General features: G+C 42.8%; 1 protein-coding gene across 6 annotated transcripts in view; it reads right to left on the reverse strand.

The window, feature by feature from the left end:
• The window catches only part of PPFIBP2 (PPFIA binding protein 2), a 186,525-nt gene that overhangs the window by 25,924 nt on the left and 140,268 nt on the right, over positions 1–20,333 (reverse strand). For all 6 annotated transcript variants that reach the window (XM_045290869.1, XM_045290867.1, XM_045290866.1 and 3 more), the window contains 5 exons: positions 8,969–9,061; positions 6,705–6,813; positions 3,946–4,007; positions 2,274–2,349; positions 1,145–1,248 (listed from right to left, as the gene is read on the reverse strand). In XM_045290869.1, the coding sequence (XP_045146804.1) occupies positions 1,145–1,248; positions 2,274–2,349; positions 3,946–4,007; positions 6,705–6,813; positions 8,969–9,061 (444 nt within the window). The remainder of the gene's footprint in view (positions 1–1,144; positions 1,249–2,273; positions 2,350–3,945; positions 4,008–6,704; positions 6,814–8,968; positions 9,062–20,333) is intronic.

Genomic DNA, 20,333 nt, shown 5'->3' on the forward strand with positions numbered 1-20,333 from the left:
TTTCAAAATAAGATATGTGCAGTGTGCATAGGAATTGAACTGGCCCCATTTAAAAAGTTTGAGGACCCCTGGACTAGATGGCAGTGGGTGCTTGGTTGTATTTTTTTGCGGGAGGGTGGGGGGGGTGGCGCTGGGGAGTGGCACTTATGGAGTGTTGTAAGGAGTAAGGTCCATGAGCCATATACCCTGCCCAACACAGTGATCACAGAAGCATTGAGCAAGTGTGTTACTACTCATGTGATTACTAGCAATCTGTTGTGCTTGCTCTGACTTGATAACTGGATCATGGGGTGACATTCATTCCTTCCTGAATTAAAAGGGTTAGCCAGAACTGCTAAGATCCTTTCCAGTGTGCCTCCCCTGGAATTTTGTGAATCTTAGGTCCCAGGCTGAAGTTACTTCTTCACCTGGGGTCTGCATCTGTGGTTTTGTTTGCTTATTTCTAACTAGACTAAGCCCAGAAAAATACACACAATAGGAGCAGATTAAAAACAAACAAACAAACAACAACAAAACTAAGTGTGGGTCTTTGGAAGCGAAGAAAAGAGCAGAGAAGGGAAAGCCAGTGCTCGTTAGGAAATGCCCGTGCTAGTTATGGGGGCTGCAAGGGATGTCTGTGAAGGAGGGGCGTGTCACATTAAACAGTTAACATTATTCTAAATGAGCATGACTGATTTATTCATTCACTCAACAACAGGCTGCGATCTGCTTCCAATATTTCAGCTCCTGACAACCCCATGGAGAACAATTCTATTCTGACACGCCCTGGACTGGCAAAGAGTCAGAGTGGGCCCACTGGCAACTGATTTACCGCTTGAAGAAACAGTGGCAAGTACACAAACACCACCTGTGGTCTATGTTTACCTTCCAAAGAGGGGAGACAAAAACATACAAGGACACAGATTAATGTTCTGTTCTCCTGTGTCCCAGTACCCCCAGGTTATCTGTCCCAACCAGAACATAGCCTGAAGGTTAAAGCCGTGTTCCCCTTGTCCTCTCCCCAAGGCTTCTAGAGCCACTGATTTAGGGCTTCCCTGCTCAAGATGAGTAGCCTGACATGTATTCTCCAGAGCAGATCCTCCCTCAAGCTCAGGGCAAACTGAGGGTCTGCTGAAGCCCCGTATTGTGAATGGAAGCACGGTACCTCTGGCTTAAATAATTCCTCGGGTCCTTTATTTACAGAGTTCCACTTTCTGAAACTTCCATCCAGTTCTTCTTCATTGATAGTAAGTGTTCTTTCTGAAGGCACTGGAAGCATTAATGCACAGCAATGATCACTCTGTGTGATTTGTTCAGAAACCTGTAACTGTACCACAAAATCCTTCTACTATTTCCTCTTCAGTAGAAAACAACTAAGTAGTTGATAAAAGGACATAAGAGTGTTCAAAAAAAAAAAAGAGTGTTCAAAAGATTCTTCAGGGCATCTAAGCTAGAGCTGTCACAAGGTCATCTCAAGATCAAAGCATACCTCTCTAAGAGATTGGAAAGGCACCTGCTATCTCCAACCTCCTCATGGCTTGGCCACAAGCAATTAGGCTCTGAGAGTGATTTGACCTGGTGACATCTCTGCCAAGATCTCAAAAGATTTGAGAAAACAAGACTGCAATGTGGGTGTTTGGGCTGGCAGAGAGGCCTTTGATGGTGACCAGCTAGCGATAGCCCCGGCTGGGACTTGGCATCTTCCCAGAAGATCCGGTGGAATGGGAGAGTCCAGATTACTATTATAGAAGCCTTCTCCTGTGAGTCAGCTGCTCATCAGTCGCTCTGGTGAAAACTCAGGTCAGTGGCATGAATCATAAGGATGGCTGCCTGACATATGCACCGCGGTATCCGTAAGAACACCAAAACTGCCTGAACGTTGCATTTACTCTGGGCAGCAGATACAAAATATAAAGAGCTCTCCCTATACTGTGAATTTGTAAAGCAGCCCAGGAACCCAGGGCCTCAAGAAAGGCTCCTGAAATCTATCATATCCCGAGTTGACTGGAGGGGAGGTGGCTTGATTTTTACTCCAGATTGAACTCTATTCATTGCCTCTATGGGATTATCCTGAGATGTGCAGGAGACCTTCCAAAAGTAGGGACTCCTAAGGGTTAAAGGTTGAAAGCTTTAATTCCTTGGTGATCTGGATAATTCCTGGCAACTCTGAATTGATTGTCATCTGCTAAATTTCCCGGAAATCATTACTGAATATTTCTCGAGTTCAGAGCCATCTGTCACAAAGCTGGAATTTTGTTTGGAGAAAACTGTAGCGCGCCCACTTGCTTTCTTACCTTGAGTTGCCATCACGATCTCCTGCACTCTCCGGTACTGGTTCAATAGCCCCCGCAGCTCCTCGATCCGACGGTCCTGCCACAGGGCAATAGCAGATTTTAACATAAGCACTTTGAAAAGCAGCCCCACACTTTTAGAGTCAAAGCTACGTTCTGGGCACACAGAGAAGGAAACTCCATTCTTTATGGAACACTTCAAGGAGGAGGCACACTATCCAGGTCCTTTTCCATAGGGTCTGCAACTACTGATGGCTCTGAGTCCAATCTCTATCTTTTTAAAAAAATTGTTTTCTTAGGCGCTCATACAACTCTTATCACAATCCATACATACATCAATTGTGTAAAGCACATTTGTACATTCATTGCCCTCATCATTCTCAAAACATTTCCTCTCCATTTAAGACCCCAGCATCAGGTCCTCATTTTTTCCCCTCCCTCCCCGCTGCCCCCTCCCTCATTAGTCCTTGATAATTTATAAATTATTATTTTGTCATATCATGCCCTGTCCGACCTCTCCCTTTACCCACTTTTCTGTTGTTCGTCCACGCAGGGAGGAGGTCACATGTAGATCCTTGTAATCGGTTCCCTCTTTCCAACCCACTCTCCCTCTACACTCCCTGTATCGCCACTCACACCACTGGTCCTGAAGGGATCATCTGCCCTGGGTTCCCTGTATTTCTAGTTCCTATCTATACCTTTGTACATACTCCGGTCTAGCCAGACTTGCCAGGTAGAATTCAGATCATGATAGTGAGGGTGGGGAGGGGGGAAGGAAGCATTTAGGAACTAGAGGAAAGTTGTATTTTTCATTGTTGCTACATCGCACCTTGACTGGCTCGTCTCCTCCCCGCCAATCTCTATCTTAAAGACAAAAAAATATATCCCTCCTTGGCATAGCCCTCAAGGGATTTAAGCATTTCCGAAAACATAATATAGTCTCTCTATATTCCTGAGCAGGAGGAAATTTACTTCCTAGTCTAAGTCCCGCCTGTTCTATTTATTTATCCCAATAGCCTCATCTATTCCTAGGCTTCTATTACAATTAAAGCAATTCCCAGAGGGGATCATTTATTGCAAGGCAGAGGCCTAGGGGGTTGGGGGAGATATATAGGTTCTGGTGTTACACAAACTTGGGTTTGAACTCTAGCTCTGCTATTTACTTGTTTACCTGACCTTGGGTAAAGAGTAGTAAAGCACTTAGAATCTGTTTCTTCAACTGTAAAAGGAAAGGTTGTGATACCTGGAGATGATCATGATTGTGCAGAAATGAGATAGGTAGCATCTAAGAGGGCAGGGTAAACTGAGCCATTGCATGCTGCCTAGAGTCTCTCTGGTTGTTCTACTACTAGATCATATGCACAGGAGTGTGAAAGAGGCTGGATCTAAGCAGTAGCTATGATACTGGCAGTAACCAAAGTGTATCACCACCACATTACCATAGCCAGGCTGACATTAGTTTGCCTTTGGGAGACTTCATTTAGGCAGTTTCCAGGTCCCAAAGCCAGTAACACAAGGCTGAGGCAGAGTCTCTAGGAGGCAGAAGCTGGTCTAACACATTGCTGAGTCAACAGCCCAATAAGCATAGCTTGTCCAGAAGATCAGAGACCAGCAGGGACCAAACAGGACCAGGAAGTCAGAGGAAGAAGACAGTACCGCTCAGTGACCATCTTACTTTATCTTCATTTGCAACAAGCAAAGTTTCCATTCCCATTTTCAGACGCTGAATTTCTTGGTCTAAAAAAATTCAGATATAGAAAGAATTAATTACATCAATTCCAAGAGTGATACATAAACTCCCAACATAATAAGATGTTATTTACATAAACTCCCAACTCCAAACATAATAAGATGTTCCTTAAGTGCAACCAATAGGAGTTTCCATGTGGACAAATTACACATAGTCCCCACGATTTCTTTAAAGATCCCAGAATGGTGCCTGTCAGAACCATCATTAAATATTTGTTGAACTACTAAATGAATGAACCTAATACTTTGATTTCTCTTTATAAACATTTGTAAAAAAAAAACAAAAACATGCCATCTAGTCAAAGGCAGCATGGAAGGACCCAAAACTCATTTACAACCTACATCTCACAGGAATGCAGCATCAGTATCCTTTATACCTTCAGTAGGCATATACCTGAGCTATGAATTGGTCTTGGAGAAAAACCATACATCAATGAATTGTTAACAGAGAAGCATTTCAAATTGGTGAAAATATGGCAATAATTGCACAACTGTCCTTGACATGATTGAACTATTGAATTGTATATGTAAATGATATGCCAATAAAACTGTTATTTAAAAAATAATAAATAAAACAATTAAAAGGTCTTATAGTTGAATATAGACAGCAAAGGAAACGTGAAAGAAATGGGTACTTGACTTCATTTTAAATTTAAAATGGCATAATCAAAATTGACCAGCTATTGTTTAGATACTACATCTAATACTATATTAAAGCAAACTCTACAGCTAAGGACAACCAATTGTTTCATTGTAAAGCTACAGCTATTTTATGGACCAAAGGAACGGCATCAGTCCTTGGTGGTCAACCCACATACTCTTCTTCCTCTGGATCCAACAGGGCCTTCTTCTTGGTTGTTTCTAAACTGGTCTGGAGAGCCAAGACAAAACCTAATGCTTGGAGAAGCTGCAGGTCATCCTACCAACTATTTTGGGGTATAAAAAAAAGTTGGCACAAAACTAGGCAGCTGTTTTCCAAAAACTCCTTTCTTAAGCTGGTGTAACTGTAAATAGAATAAAGATATGTCTATAATAAATGTACAGGAAATAAGGGAGCAGATGAGTAGGCATCCCATTTTCAGGATGCGTGTTCACAGGCTACAAGGGCAGAAGTAGTGGATCTGTGGACTTAGTGTAAAGAAGTGTGGCAATTCTTTTACAGAGTGAAGAAGAGAGTTTGCTCTTTTTCTTAGGATCCTGGTAGTCCAGGATCTAGGATCAGTTGGTCTGCCTAGTTTGGAAGGTAAGTTCCAGCTGGGGCCTGGCAAAGCTGGATTCTTCACCCAAGACTTGACCCGAGCAGAGGGCGACCAAAGGACCAGGTCTAGGAGGCACCTGAAGATGAAATGAAGCAGGGTCTCAAAGGTGTGGACTAGAAGGAAGCATACGGTGGAAGGAGAGGGCAGTCTGCTCTAGAAGTCATAATAGCGGGAACTCACTGCCAAGGTTTGGCAATGCAGGTTTAGAGTATCCTAAGAGGACGTAGTCTCTACACTATGCATTGGCAGTAGTGACACACCTAATTGCTTGGGAGACACTGAGAAGGGCTTGGAGAGGCATGAGCATGCTGTCTGCTAATTTCCTTCTCCAGCCTAAGCTGCTGTTTCATGGTTCCCCACCCAAGCCAGGGATCCAAGCTAGGCAGTACTGAGGCTGAGATGAGACTTGGCAGTGGCACAAATTCACAGGACTATATGACTTCCCACCCCAACCCCAGCATTGCTCTGAAGCCTGAATGGGAGGTAGGTCATAAACCTATGACCATTTTGTAAACATGGCAGACATCCATAAATAGAAAACATGTATCAATTAAAATATTTGAGGATTTATCCTCTTTTTAATTAGCAAGACTTGGACTTTTCAGGGCCCATTTACTATCCACTCACTTGTTCAGCAAATATCTCTTGGAAGTCTATCATGGATTGAAATATTATACATAATCTTGAACAAGACAAACACATACCCTCCCCTTCAGAGTGGAGGCAACAGTTTATATACAAGAGATCTCTCAAAATACAACCTTGGAAATGATAATGATGGCTATGAAGAAAATACAAATGATATTGAGTTAGAGAAAAATAAGATTGTGGCACTTATTTGAGGTATGGTGGACAGTAAAGCCCTTTCTGAGAGGTAAGGTTTAAACTTAGAAATAGAGAATGAAAAAGAACGTGTTTGTTTCTACAGCCCTAGGCCTTGTACAAGTGTTAAGCAGATGGACATATGTAGAATGATTGAATGAGCTGCTGAAGCCTCCCTTGGGTGAAGACACAGAAACAAGTGTTTTCAATCAAGTAAAAGAGGTAGGGATTTCCTACATCCGCAGTAAAAACTTCAGCGGTGGTTACACAGAGCTTCAATAAGCACTGCTCATGTGAGGAGCATCTTCAAAACTGAATCTTGGAGGAATGTCTCATGACAATGTTTTTACAACACAGCCATGACTTTTAGATGAGCCTACATACATGCCAGGGCACACATGCATGTGTGTACTCACAGATACACATACGAGATGGCATCAAAAGGTCCTGGACAATTTTTCCATGAACTTTTTTAAGTCCTCTCATTATATGCACATCCATGAACACCAACACACCAATTGATACAAGGTTATACACACACATTCATACAGTTATGTTAGAAGGGACAGGGGCAACTGCATTCAGGAACAATGAAGCTGTTTACCTCTCTCCATATGGCCGTTATGGGTCGTGGTCCGGGAGAGCTGACTGTGCAGACGCTCAATTTCTGCATCCTTCAGGGCCACCTGCTCCTGTAGCTGGGCTACCTCAGCCTGGAAGAGCAACAGAGAATCTGGACCAGGTCAGAGGGCTGACCAGACTCTGATGACTGGCTTTCAGCTAGAGAGTCTGGGTCCATTGGTTCCTAAGACCAGCTTGGAAATCAGCAGCGATGCCAGAAGCCTCACAGCCCTCCTCGCTGAGTGAAGATCTGCTGAAAGCATTCACTCTTCTTGGCTACTCCAGCCCTGCCAGCAGTGCTGACTGTCAGTCTGATTCTTCCCTCCTACCTGACCAGGCTCTTTTCCTGCCCAGCGCCCTGAGGCCAGGCACATCTAGAGCTGGAGGAACTGTGACTGCAAAGTAGGAGGGTTATCGAGAAGTGGATTTTCTTTTTGAATGTGGTCTTCTTTCTCCCAAGATATTTATGTGATAGCATGTATGCACACCACCATAACAATAGATAGGCCTTTTTCTTCGTCCCACCTCAAACTGGAAATACAGTGGAAATAAAGTCATGACTGGTGGGTACAGAGTGAGCCAAGAGCTGACATGCAGAGATGGGTATTCTGGAATCCTGAAAATGCTGGGCTTCATTAAGCTCTGGGACCACACCCCGGGGTTGCTGAACTGGAATATGAATCACCGTGAGAGCCATAGAAACCTTTAGCAGGAAACTGAGGAACTTAACAACAACAAAAATCAGCGTAGGTTTTTATTGCAAGGAATCAGGATGATCTAAGAAAGAGGACTTGAGTTTTCAAACAACACTGACCCAGGTCTAAAACTCTGAACCACACTGAGCTTCAGTTTCTTTACACTGAAAATGAGGATAATAAGATATATATATTTCCTTGGGTATTTTTTATGGATTAACTGAGAAAATGTGAGCAAAGATCTTGGTATATTCTAGTGCAGAGAAGATGCTCAACACCTGGTAGTTATTAAACAACTCTAAGCATTTCAAAGGTATACATGCCAGGGCAAAGGGCTTAGGTAATTTTAAAGGGGAAAAAAAAGCATCTTGATTTTATAACAGAGTGGTACATACAACTTCAAAGGTTTGCCGAGATAGGACCTGCATGAGTGGAGCACTGTGTGTGAAGGTTGGGAGCTACATGAGAAAGAGTCCTCCTAGACTGGGTGACTAGGAGGTAAAGACATACCAGAATGGTCTCAGATACAAATGAGCCAGTATGGAGATGACTATGGAGATGCCTGACTAGCTAAAAGGGAGAGAACTAGATAACTAAGTAAGATCTCAGAAAAATTGTTTAACTTCTCTATGCCTCAGTTTCTCCATCTGTAAAACATGAATATAACAGAACTAAATCTTGAGTGGAACTCTGATGGTGTAGTGGGTTGAAAGTTGGGCTGCTAACCACAAGTTCAGCAGTTCGAAACCACCATTCATTCTGCAAGAGAAAGAGAAGGCTTTCTACTCCTGAAAGGAGCTATAGTCTCAGAACCCACAGGGGCACTTCTACCCTGTCCTCTCAGGTCCGACGATGAGTTGGAATCAACTCAATGGCAGTGGGATCTCATGGATTTTATGAGGATTAGATACATTAATGTTTGAAAAGTACTTAAATTATTATATCATGCTACCTGTCATGTATCTACTCCGTCCTATAGCGCTGCTATGAGTTGGAATTGGCTCAGTGGTAATGGTTTTGGTGTGGTTTTCATTCCTTTAAACACCAAATTTCCAATAAAAAACAATAGCATAATTTCATTGAACAAATTTATTAAAACTCTATTTTAGGAATACATTCATTGCTGAAAGTAAGACATGCTTAAACAAAAAGGACGGTCAGCGGCACTAGTCATTTTTAAAAGGACTAGATAACACTGCGTTGACCGACTCAGGGCCTGTCGCTCACTTGCTGCTAACGTGCTCATTTCACTGGCTCCTTCAGACAACTTCCTAGGCTTCAAGTAGACACTGCGGGTGTGGTGTGTGGGAGGAGACTCTACTGCAACCCTTCCCGAGCCCAGAGTCCTGCAGGCTCTTCTCAAAACACCCTTCGTGTACCTAGATCTGTCTGCTGCAGTCCCTTTTGTGCTCAGTGCTGCTGCCTGGGCACATAGTGGGATAATACATTTTCATTTTTCAAGCTTTGGCTGCTGACGACCCCAGTGTGAACACTGGGCTCCTCCTGCCAGGGCCTCAATGTCCTCTCAATATGCATCAGAACTGCATCTTACCTTAGTGGCCTTCAGCTTCCATTCATACTGATTCCGCTCATTTTCTAACTCCTCTACTTTGATTTTGAGGTGCCTGAGTTCTTGTAACAGCTCCTAGAGGGTCAGGAAAGGAAGGCAGAGTTCAGCTGGTTAAAAAATCCAGAGGTGCCCTGGGTATACAAACCTGGAAAAGCTCATGCACAGAGGACACCAGGGGCCGAGCAACAGCATCTAATCCCACACTGTGGTGTTAAATCTGTAAGCATGGTCCTTGTTGCAGGAAAACTGCATGGCCATTTAAAATGAGAGGAATGTCTTAGAGCAGCGAGTTCCAACTACCAAGGAGAGAAAAGCGTCCTCTTCTCTTTAGAACCCTTCTTGCCTGCCCCTTTTTCAGAGGCTTGCATCCACTCCAGTGTGTGTGCACATCGTGAACGTTTGCGAAGGGGTGAAGCAATGGAATGAGGCTTGTACTTGTGCGAAGCAGGCAAAGTAGCAAAGTGCAGGCTGGGAGCATCTCTCTTTGCTGGCAATGGGGGGAAACGGGGAGTGCCAATGGAGGGGCCTCATGATTCTGGAGGGCTTCACAGAGGAAGGGGCAGCTGAGTGGGATAGAAATGATCCACTAAAGGAAATAACACTACGTGCCAAGTGTAGTGGAAAGTCATGAAGGAAAATGATTTTGAGAAGGAATGGAAGGAGAGGGGGTGTCGAGGGAAAGAAAAGGCAGAAAATATGTGAAATGTTGTGCTAGAGCAAATGAAGGGTTAAGGCATCCAGATAAGGTGGGGGCTTTAATATAAAGGCTCTTGGTTGAGAAACTAAGGAGATCTGATACTATTCTTTGGACAGTAGAAACCAATGCAGTGATATGTAAGCCTTACATAGGTGGAGATGGCGAAACTGGGATTCCAGCCCATGATTTAAAACTATACCTACAATAAAAAAAGACATAAAATCTCCCTTAACAATTGGTCCTATTGACTATAAACAATTTAGCATAAAGGCAACCTAAGCAACACACTTCCTCAACATCTACATCAGTGTATGTCACATAGCACCTCGATTGTGAAGTCCAAAACAGAATCTTTACTGCCTTTCTCTTATTCCTTCATCCCTGCCTCATTAAATAGCATGCCCGTTTATTGAATGGTTGTGCCACAAACCTGGGATCCATCCTTGGTATTTTCTTCTCCCCTTTTCCCTACACACCTAATCCATTCTCCACCCTTCCAAGAAAATAGCTTGAATCATTTCTCTCCAATTCTACCACACCATTGTGGCCTAGCAACCACTTTTGGTAGCCTGGACATCCTCTGTTTCCTTCCCCCTCTTCTATCCACTGACCATAAGGCATCCAGTGGACCAATAAAAAGGGGCTTCAAAAAGTTTGTGGAAAACGTCCACTATCCTTTAGTTCCATTTTCCCACAAATCTTTGAAGCTCATTCATATGGTTACAACACAAATTTGATCAAGTCACTCCTCTGTTTCTCAGGTCTCATAAATTATAACTGATGGCAAATATAGCTCAGTCCAACTCAGGTCATTCACTGTCATCATTTTCTTCTCTTTTAATTGTAGTAAATATACAACATTTTCCTTGTACAATTAACGTACAAGACTTTAATTGCATGTGATAGAAAAAATTCCTGGGGGAACAATGGTCAATCACTCATCTGCTAACCAAATGGTTGGAGGTTCAGAGAACTGGAGATCTGCCCTTTAGCAATGATAGCCTAGAAAACTCTGTGGGATGGTTCTACTCACAGGAAGTGCTAGGAGTTGAAATCAACTCAATGCCGCCGAGCAAAAGAACAATGTGGTGAACTGTCACCACACTTCTGGTATCACCTTTATCAGAAACTCCATGTTCCTGCTTGCCTCCTCCCTCCTCCATTATCATCCAGCCACTCCGAACACTTTTTCACTCTTCTTTCCAACACGGTCCTTTACATATGCTTAGAACCATCACAATAACTCCTACCCATTCTCCAAGCCTACCTGAACAAGGCTATCTAGATCTCCACATTGCCTCAGGCTTTGTGTGTCTCAGGCGCTCTACAATAAAATATTTACTTGTAGGATAGCTACCAACTAATTCTCTTGGTTCTGTGTTGGGCTGCTGTCCACAGGGTCAGCGGTTCAGACCTGGCAGCTCTATGGGAGAACAATGAGGTTGTCAGCTCCCATAGAGATTTATCGCCTTGGAAACCTTAATGAAAGGACAGACTTCTATTCTGTCCCTTGAGTTCACTATGAATCAGAATTGACTTAGTAGCAATGGGTTTGGCTGTTTTAGATCTCCTCCTACACTATAACTCCAAGAGGAGTTTTGCTAGTTCCAAGTTCACTTTGCTAACGACTGACTCTCCAGCAGAGTCAGGCACACACAGTAGGTATGCATTATGTATTGAACAAACACATAAACTCAAGTTATTGTTTAACTGGTCATGGGCTTCTATATCCTCTTAGTTCTGCTGTCACACCAGGCATCATGATGCCAGAGAAGCAGGTCCCTGCAGAATTCCACTCAGATAGAGCCTACCTGGGCTAGAGGTCATGAAAGCCACTCTAATGGGATTGAGAGATGTGGGTGGGGGGGGGAAGCATATTTTTCTATAAAGTCCAGAAAATGATTTAATTGATAAAGCACATGGCAAACTGTGTTCTAGTTTCTCACGGGAAGTAAACCTCTTTAAAAATAAACTTGAAAGAATTCTTTCATGATGCTACTCCCCCCCCCCCCCACCAAGGAAAAAGAATTATATGAGATGAAGCATTGTTTAATCTCCCAGCCCAGAAGAAGGAACTGATATCTGAATCAGGTACCTGAGAATCCTGACTTTTGTGTTTTGTTTTTTTTTCCTTTTGGCACATATCTGGAGATTTTCTTTGGCACAAATGCCCATAATTGAGGGTGTCTGACATACCTCGTTCCCAGTCCTAAAGATGAGTACTACCACCTGTCCAAGGGTCTGTCTCATCTGCTCACACCCTGCTCAGTGAGGGGCACAAAGCTCACTTGTTTCCAGAGAAGAATGAGTCCCAAGTTATTCCCAGAGGCAAAAACAGAACCATGCTAACCCCCCACCGGCCCCTCCACCAGTGAAATGCCCCACACATGCATGCTCTGATATACTTAAGTGTGGTTCCTACAGGTGACCCCTCCCAACGGGCACAGTGCTGGCTGCAGGGCTGGGGCTGGGCCGCACCGTCACCAGCCGCCACCTCCTCAGGGTGGTCCCTACTGAGTAACTGGCGCTCTTGCATCTGCCTGTGGATGTCCAGCTGCAGCCTACACATCTGCTCCTGCAGCTCACTGATCACATTCAGAACTGACTGTAGAAAGGAAGAGAGAGGAGAGAAAAATCACGCAGGGTCAGTCAGCCTTCCAACCCAGAGCTCCTGGAGAGAGCAGCATAGAAAAGGATGGAGCTTGCAGAAGGTAAGCTGCAGGAAGCACTCAGCCACCCCTGTCCATGGCCATCCACTCTGCACAGGACTCAAAAGGCGTGGCTTGTTTTCTGCTGCCTGCCTCCTCCATGGAAGACTGCTTTGCAGTTTTAACAAACCCCCAACCGCAAGGAGCTCCTTTGCACCCTGTTGGAGGGTCATTCTTGCATGCCAACGCCTGAGACACAGAGCCTAGAAGAAATCCTTCAGGAAGCAGAAGCAACAGCAGAGATGGGGACACAAACACGGATACACACACAGACACATCACCTTTATACCTGTGTCCATGCTACACAGGTCAATTCCCCTACTCATGTGCTCAAACATGTCACCACCTCATGCACAGTTCACTAACACAGGAGAAGGCCTCAACAGTTCGTGGAAATTTTCATTATCTTTTCATTCCATTTCTGCACAAACTGTTGAAGCCCCCTTCTCCATGGTACACTGCACTTCTATAGGCCAACAGTCCCAGACTTCCCTCACACTCTAGACCAAACCTCATGCCTCCACTTCCCACTCCAAACCTGATGCTTTGTCACCTCTAGAATATTTAGGCCTTTTATGACAACTTTGAAAAATAACTACATACCTAGGAATTAATGCCTATTAAATTCGGAATCCCTTTAATTAGCAGGTTGATTGGTATTTCCCTTACCAAGTCTATAGACATTGTCACTGCAGAAACCCAATTGCTGTAGTAATCTATGGGGAAGGATGGTTGCCCTCCTCATCTCTCCCTATTGTTAAGTGAGTTATGGTCAATCATTGTGGCCACTGCTTCCTAAGTGATGTATCATAATTCTGGATTTTACAGGCTTGTGGCTAGAACCCCACTTGGTAGGGTGCGGGGGGCGCATTGGTAGAGGGTATGAACCAAGCCACACCCTTCATTTCCTTGAGGGCATCTTTAAGATCCCACCTTAGTAAAGAGTTGGTCTGCTAACTGCAAGGTCAGCAGTTTGAAACCACCAGGTGAGACTTTCTATTGCTCCTGTGGGTTTCCAAGACTAAAACTCCTTATGGGAGTAGAAAGCCTTATCTTTCTCCCTTGGTGCAACTGGTGGTTAACAACCCAACGTGTAACCACTACACCACGAGGGGTCCTTCTTGTAACTACTCTGGTATTAATCCTTCTAAAAGAAATTGTTACCACACTATCCTCAACTGCCTTCTCCTTTCACAGTTTTAGACTTCTCGGTGTGCATCCGATGGACTGACCCTGACTTTTCATCATCGCATTCCCTCCTCACCCCTCTCAGGCAGATACATTTCTAGGTGCAACATACTGTGGCCATTATTTGTCCTTAATGACTTCTTCTCAGTCTAATCCACAAGCTTGTTCTCTTCTCTCAAGGTGCTTGGTTCCTCCTTGAAGTATCATCCCCTACCTTCAGCAATTCTAAACTATGCAGGTTCTTCCAATCTCGTATTACCCTTTAAATGTCAACTGATCTCTCCAGTCTGTCTAGGTCTGTCTAGATTCATTTTCTTGGGATTTGTACTATCACAACTTCAAGACCTTCTCTCACACACAACAAGAAGAAAACTCAATGCCATCGAGGAGATTCTGGCTCATAGCAACCCTATATGACAGTGTAGAACTGTCCCTGTAGTTTCCTCACGTCTTTATGTGAGTAGAAAGTCTTGTCTTTTTCCCCGAAGAGGGGCTGGTGATTTCTATTCACTGACCTTGCAAGCAGTAGCCCTATGCATAACCACTATGTCACCAGGCCTTCTCTAGCAACATCTAAAATTTCGATTAACAATATTAAATAGCAGGAGAGCTAGGGACAGATTACTAGGTTAACTAAAGACAATCTTTAAGAGCCAGTCAGCAGATGGAATGATCATTCAAGTACCAAATACCCATTCGCATCCATTCCATATTCCTTCATCTCATCTATAAGGCTAGTCCAAGCAACACTTTCTAACACCTCACGGAAGTGAAGATTTACCAGACCTACTACTATAAGATGCATTACCAGCCAAACCAATAAGGTCGATCTGATTTGACTAATTCTTAGTAAAGCCCAATGAGATAGTTAAAGTTTATTGTGCCAACCTGGCCGATAAGCACATGTGGGGTTAATTGAAGGGCGGAGAGATGAATGGCTCAGCGAGCCTTGTCTCTTGTCTCTTGCTCTTTGATCATCGGACCAGTGTGTGGCTGCCTTGCTTATGCTGTGCCTCAATTTGCAAGCTACACTACCTGTGGAACACCTAACCTGTGGATTGAGTCACTGTAATTTGAGGTTCCTTCAAGACCTGCTTCACCACACTATTGGAATTTACATTTCTTAAGCTGGAGATTGTCAGACCCTGTCCTCTGGCTGACTGTTGGTGACCTGCCTTGCTGTTTGCTGCCTGTGCCCGATAGCCTGAATTGCTCTATAGAGGACTACCTGGCAGCCCTCCAGACTTGAAGGACTGCCAATGACTCACAACTGTCTCATGGGAGTGAGGTGCACTGAGCCATTTGTACTGCTTTATAATTTAATTAACTGTTTATTTATGTTATCTATCTATCCATATAAATATATATAAAAGTATTAGCATTCTGGTTTTGTTTCTCTAGAGAACCTATTGTGCCAACCTGGCTGATAAACACATGTGGGGTTAATTGAAGGACTAGGTGATAAATGGCTCAGTGAACCTTGCCTTTCTAGTTCTTGGGTCTATTGCTTTCTGATGGTCAGACCACGGTGCAGCTGCCTTAGCCAGTTCCCTGCTTCAGCTGGCAAGGCTCACTTCCTGCGTGACACACCTGAGGAGAAGCCATATACATGGACCTACCCCAATGCAGCCCTGGGTGCTGGAGCAGCCATGTGGAGACCCCTGCCAGCGCTGAGCTACTTACACATTCACTGACTCGGCTTTCCTTCTGCAGTCTGCATCATTGCGTCTGTTTTGTGAGATGGAGGAGGACTTTATGGATTGGTGTTGGACATATGGGTTAATGTTGGACATGTGGGCTTGGAGAGCACTGGGTTGGGATGTTTTCTTGATGTGCACTTACCCTTTATATAAAACTCTCTCTTATACACAAGTTTCTGTGGATTTGTTTCTCTAATGTACCCAAACTAACACACCCTACTTTAACATTCAAGTACAGAATATCATAAGGTTGACTCCAAACGCAATAGATGACATTTTAAAGAACCCAACTGACTTTCTCCTTGAAATTCTCCGGGAATATTCTATCAACTCACTTCATTTTCCTGATTTCTTAAAATCTGCTTACAGCAAATGGTCCTGGGAATATGGCTTTAAGTTATTTGGACCTCTTGGAGGCATAGGTGGGATGGATTCCATGTTTTCTTTGATCTTCGTACTGAGAACAGAACTTTAAGAAGTCCTTTAATTCTTGTTTTGCTTTCCTGACCCTGTTCGTGCAGGCGCACTGTTGTGTGTCCATGCTTTTGTAGATGCCCTTTTGGTAACTAGTTTCTTCAGGGAGCCTTTGGGCGTTTCGTTTCTCTTGGTATGGTTTATGAGACTACACAGTCAGAAGATACTGCTTTAACACGGTCTATCTTCTTCAGTCAACTTTGCTTTCAGAGGTTCCCCACTCATTTTATTTCTAAATTTTCTAAGCTCTGATTTACCGAAGGCTACAGTGCTTGTCTGTTTGTGACTAGTTTCTCCTTTCGCCACTCTCCACTCTCCAGCAATACTGATCATATTCTCTCAAGGAGCCCATCATGTTTACTTCATATACTAGTTTCTCCCTTTGCTTTAATATTAGAGTGAGAGTGGCAATTTCCCACTTTCTTCCTCTACCCTCTGGAAAGGAACTGTAAACAGGTGAGAGAGAGAGAGAGAAATGGTCAAATTTTTAAGGGTCTCACTAGCAGAAATGCTTAGGAAATGATCCAAATATAGCTGCTGTTCCACCCCCTTACAGAGCCTTATTCGCTGCATCATCTCTGTATCTCTCTCTGCTCTGTGCGACTACGGAGTGGGGAGGGCATCCTCAGCACTTCTCCTTAACCAGATGTTCCCCCAGTAACCCCCACCCCAAGACTTGGCATTTCAACTTTAGTTTATAATTCTTTAGCACCAGGGCAATTCCATCTCCTCTCTTAACAGGTTGTCTTTCTTCCCATAGGATAGACCCAGCGGACATTTATGAGATTCTCATTGCTGTTCTTATTGCAATCTCAGCTCACTTTGTTTACTACTCTTGCTTTGTCAATGGACACCAAGGTTCTTTTGTCTTGTTGTTTTAATGGTTCTTTCCTACGTGAAACTACTGGGCATCTCCCACATGGATTTGGTTTGGGGGTTTAAAGGGCAATTTAGAAATACCTGTCAAAATTTGTAGTGCACACACCCTGTGGCCCATCAATTCTATGTCAATACCCTCACACATGAACAAGTAATTTCACTGCAGCATTAGTTGTAATAGCAAAAAGTTGAAAATAAACTAAATGCCCATCGAAAGGGAATTAAGTAAATAAATTAGGGTATGGTCAGGTAGTGAACTAGTAGAAATAGTGAAATGATATGCAGATATTGAGCAAGAAAAAGAATGCAGAAGTTAAAAGCCAATCTGCCTGGCTATCAGAAAGAATGGCTTCTGGGTCTTAAAGGTTTTAAATTAAGCAGCCACTTAAGTGAGGTGAGTTTAAGTTCTAAGCAACCAGTTTGCAGAAGATTATGGATGACAGCGAAAGCCCCAAATCGATTTGCAGGGTCCTCACATGGATTAAGTTTCCAGTGAAGCCCCTCTGACCATTAACCAGGAATGTGAATAGCCTTGGTATCATTGAGAATGCATTGAAAAGTGGACTGATACACATGTAGTTAGGTTAAAATATAATACCTTATCATCTGGTCTCCCTTTTACCCATTGTAAATTTGTTCTAGTTTTTTATTATGTCTTGTTACCTTTTCAACTGTAGTTTCTCTGTGTTTTATTTTGTTATTGCTGTTGGGATTTTTCTTTTTGTTTTTCTATGTTTCTCCAGGATATGAAATCCACCAAAGGTAAATCTATAGTGACAGTAACTGGATTAATAGTTTCTTGGAATTATGGCAGGGAGGTTGAAGCAAATAAGGAGCTAATAATAATGAGTTCAAGAAAGAAGAAAATGTTTTAAAATTGATTATAGTGATGACATCACAACTTTTTGATTTGTTAAGCTATTGAACTCTATCATATGTAAATTATATGTTAATAAAACTGTCGCAACCTGAGAAACAAAATACAAAAACCTACAAGCCCTCAGTAATCATTCCACAATTTGCTGCAGGCAGCAGAATACTTTCTTTGGGTCGGGTGTGTGGTAAGAGTCAACACAGAAGGAGCATTCTGCAGTGCTATCATTAGCCACATCCATGCACCCCACCCTCACTGAAATATGAAATGGAATCTGAGGAAAAGATCTGAGCTACATGGATGAAGTTTATTTCAGATCTGGTTACCTAAAAACAAAATTTTCCTGACTTTTCCAAACCACAAGCAATCAGCCCTGGGGGTAAACTGGTTCTATGGAAAAAAACAGCAGCAATGGAGAATGGGGAGGCTACATTCCCAGTATCCATGCCAGTAGCACCTCCCATGACCTTAACCCTCAGAATGTCTCACTCAAAATAAACATCTCTGTGTACATAACAATGGCTCAACATAAGGCTTGAGTGCTACAGACAGCTGGAATAGAGCTACTATAAGAATCCAGATCATTGGCTACTCACTGACAGATCACAGGTTTGAATAGCTTAAAAATTCTCTCCACATGGAAACCTAATATCTGTATTAGCAACTGAGAAGGGTCATTATCTGGCGGGACAAAGGCCAGGAGCTCAGGATCTATACTGCTTCAAGCAAGAAAAACCTGCTGCCTTGAGCAATTCTAACTCTGACTCATGGTGATCCAGAGAACAGAGTAGAACTACCGCAAAGGGTTGGAACAGTCAGACTTTCGATTAGTAGCTGAGTGCTTAGTCACTGTTCCACCTGAACTAGCGACATCATGCAGGAATGGCCTAAGAAAAATCAGCAACACAAAACCCTCAAATTTAAAAGCAATCCTTCAGAAAAGGAAGAACAAGAGACAAACTGCTCTAGGTTTGCCACAGGGATAGAAGTGGTCGGTCCTTCTCTTCTTTCTTAGAAAGGAACTTGTACTAATTGCATTCTTTCACAGGCAGACTTTTAACTCAAGCACCCGCCCCCACTGCCACTACTGGTTCAGAACTAGACACATGACCCAGATTGGCCCACTGACATGCAGTCCTGAGGCTCTGCCTTAACAATTTATGAATTATGAAGGGTTCATGAGGGAGAGGGGAGTGGGAAGGGAGGGGAAAAAATGAGGAGCCGATATTAAGGGCTCAAGTAGAAGGCAAATGTTTTGAGGATGATGGCAACAAATGTACATATGTGCTTGGCACAATGGATGTATGTATGGATTGTGATAAGAATTGTATGAGCTCCCAATAAAATGATTTTTTTTTAAATTGAAACTCTTTCTTCATGCAAGAGTTGCCAGCCTGGTAGGATGGAATTTCTGCCTGATGGTGGCCATCTTCGTCTCCACCTGGGGAGATTCTTCCTGAGAATAAGGTTATAGTAGTCTAAGGGATGGGAAAAAAACTGATTTATAACTGTACTATGAGGTCTCACTTGGATCTAGTCATATATTGGATTTTTAAGCTGTGTATTGTTAAACCAACCATCTTTACCCACCATCTTTTCTTTTCTTTTTTGAAGTGGTTTTGGGTTAAAATTCTACTAAACCTTTGCATGGAACTTATTGAATTCTGCCCCTAAAGTCACATGTAATCACACATCTTGAAAGACTGATAAAACAGTTCTAAACCAAAGGGAAATTCAATTGCTTCTCTCTGAACATTTCAGAAGCTGAATCCACTTCACTAACATTTCATGTGGACAAGTGTATGTGTATGTGGCTGTAACAGAATGTGAGCAATGTTTTCTAAGGATACCTTTCCATTTCCAGCATGCTTATCATTTCAGTAAATGATTCATGAATGTTAGCTATTACTATCCAGAGTTATGAAAAGACTGTATGAACATTATCTCCTTTGCTCCTCCCAGCCCAGGAAGTAGGAAATATTATTTCCATTCTTCAGAAGACACAATAAAGGTTTGGAGATTAAATCACTTGCTTATAATCACAAAGCTACTTAGTAGCAGAGCTTGGATCAAAGCCAAGAAATGATTGAAGAGTGGCACTCTTAGTTATTAGAATATACCACTTCTGCTTCATTTGGCAACTATTAATGAGTATGTTTAAAAAACAATAGAAGGACGATTTCTTGCACATTAAAAGGATTTCAATCACTAGTCTTTGCCAACAAATACAGAAGTAGGGTAGGTTTTAATGTACAATAATGGTTACATTTATCAGAAAGGATGAATATTGACCTTTAGGTTTTGGAGATATGTAGATGTGGAAAGAGAATTAAGAAAAGAGAATTATCAACAAAGAACATGCCAGCTATTACTTACGGCAGATACTTGTATGGTTTTATTTGGTCTTCACCACATAGCCATTTTACAGACAAAGAGAGATTAAGTAGCTAACTTGTTGAGGGTCTCATACAGCTATTAAACGGTTAAGTCAGTAATTGAGTCAACAAGTTTCTAAACCTAAACCCTATCTTCTTTCCATATTTCCTATTGTCTGGTATAAGGACAGGGTCTTATATGTGAAGCGCCCCCCCCACCCCCCACCCACACACAAAAGGCTATCAAAGATTAAAATGGGCTGGCCACTCACAACAAAGGTGCTCTATAGCTAAACTTCTCTAAACATTTATCTACAAGGAGTCTGACGTGTTCTAAACAATGGCATGAGGCCTCAAAATAACAACAATAAAAAAAAAACATTCCCTGGTGGTTATGTATGAGCTCATCCATGTGTCCATATGAGGAATCCAGAGGAAAGAAAACATGATCC

The sequence above is a fragment of the Echinops telfairi genome, unplaced genomic scaffold (genome assembly GCF_000313985.2).
Source record: "Echinops telfairi isolate 266 unplaced genomic scaffold, ASM31398v2 ScPeMD7_60;HRSCAF=208, whole genome shotgun sequence".
Classification (NCBI taxonomy): Eukaryota; Metazoa; Chordata; class Mammalia; order Afrosoricida; family Tenrecidae; genus Echinops; species Echinops telfairi.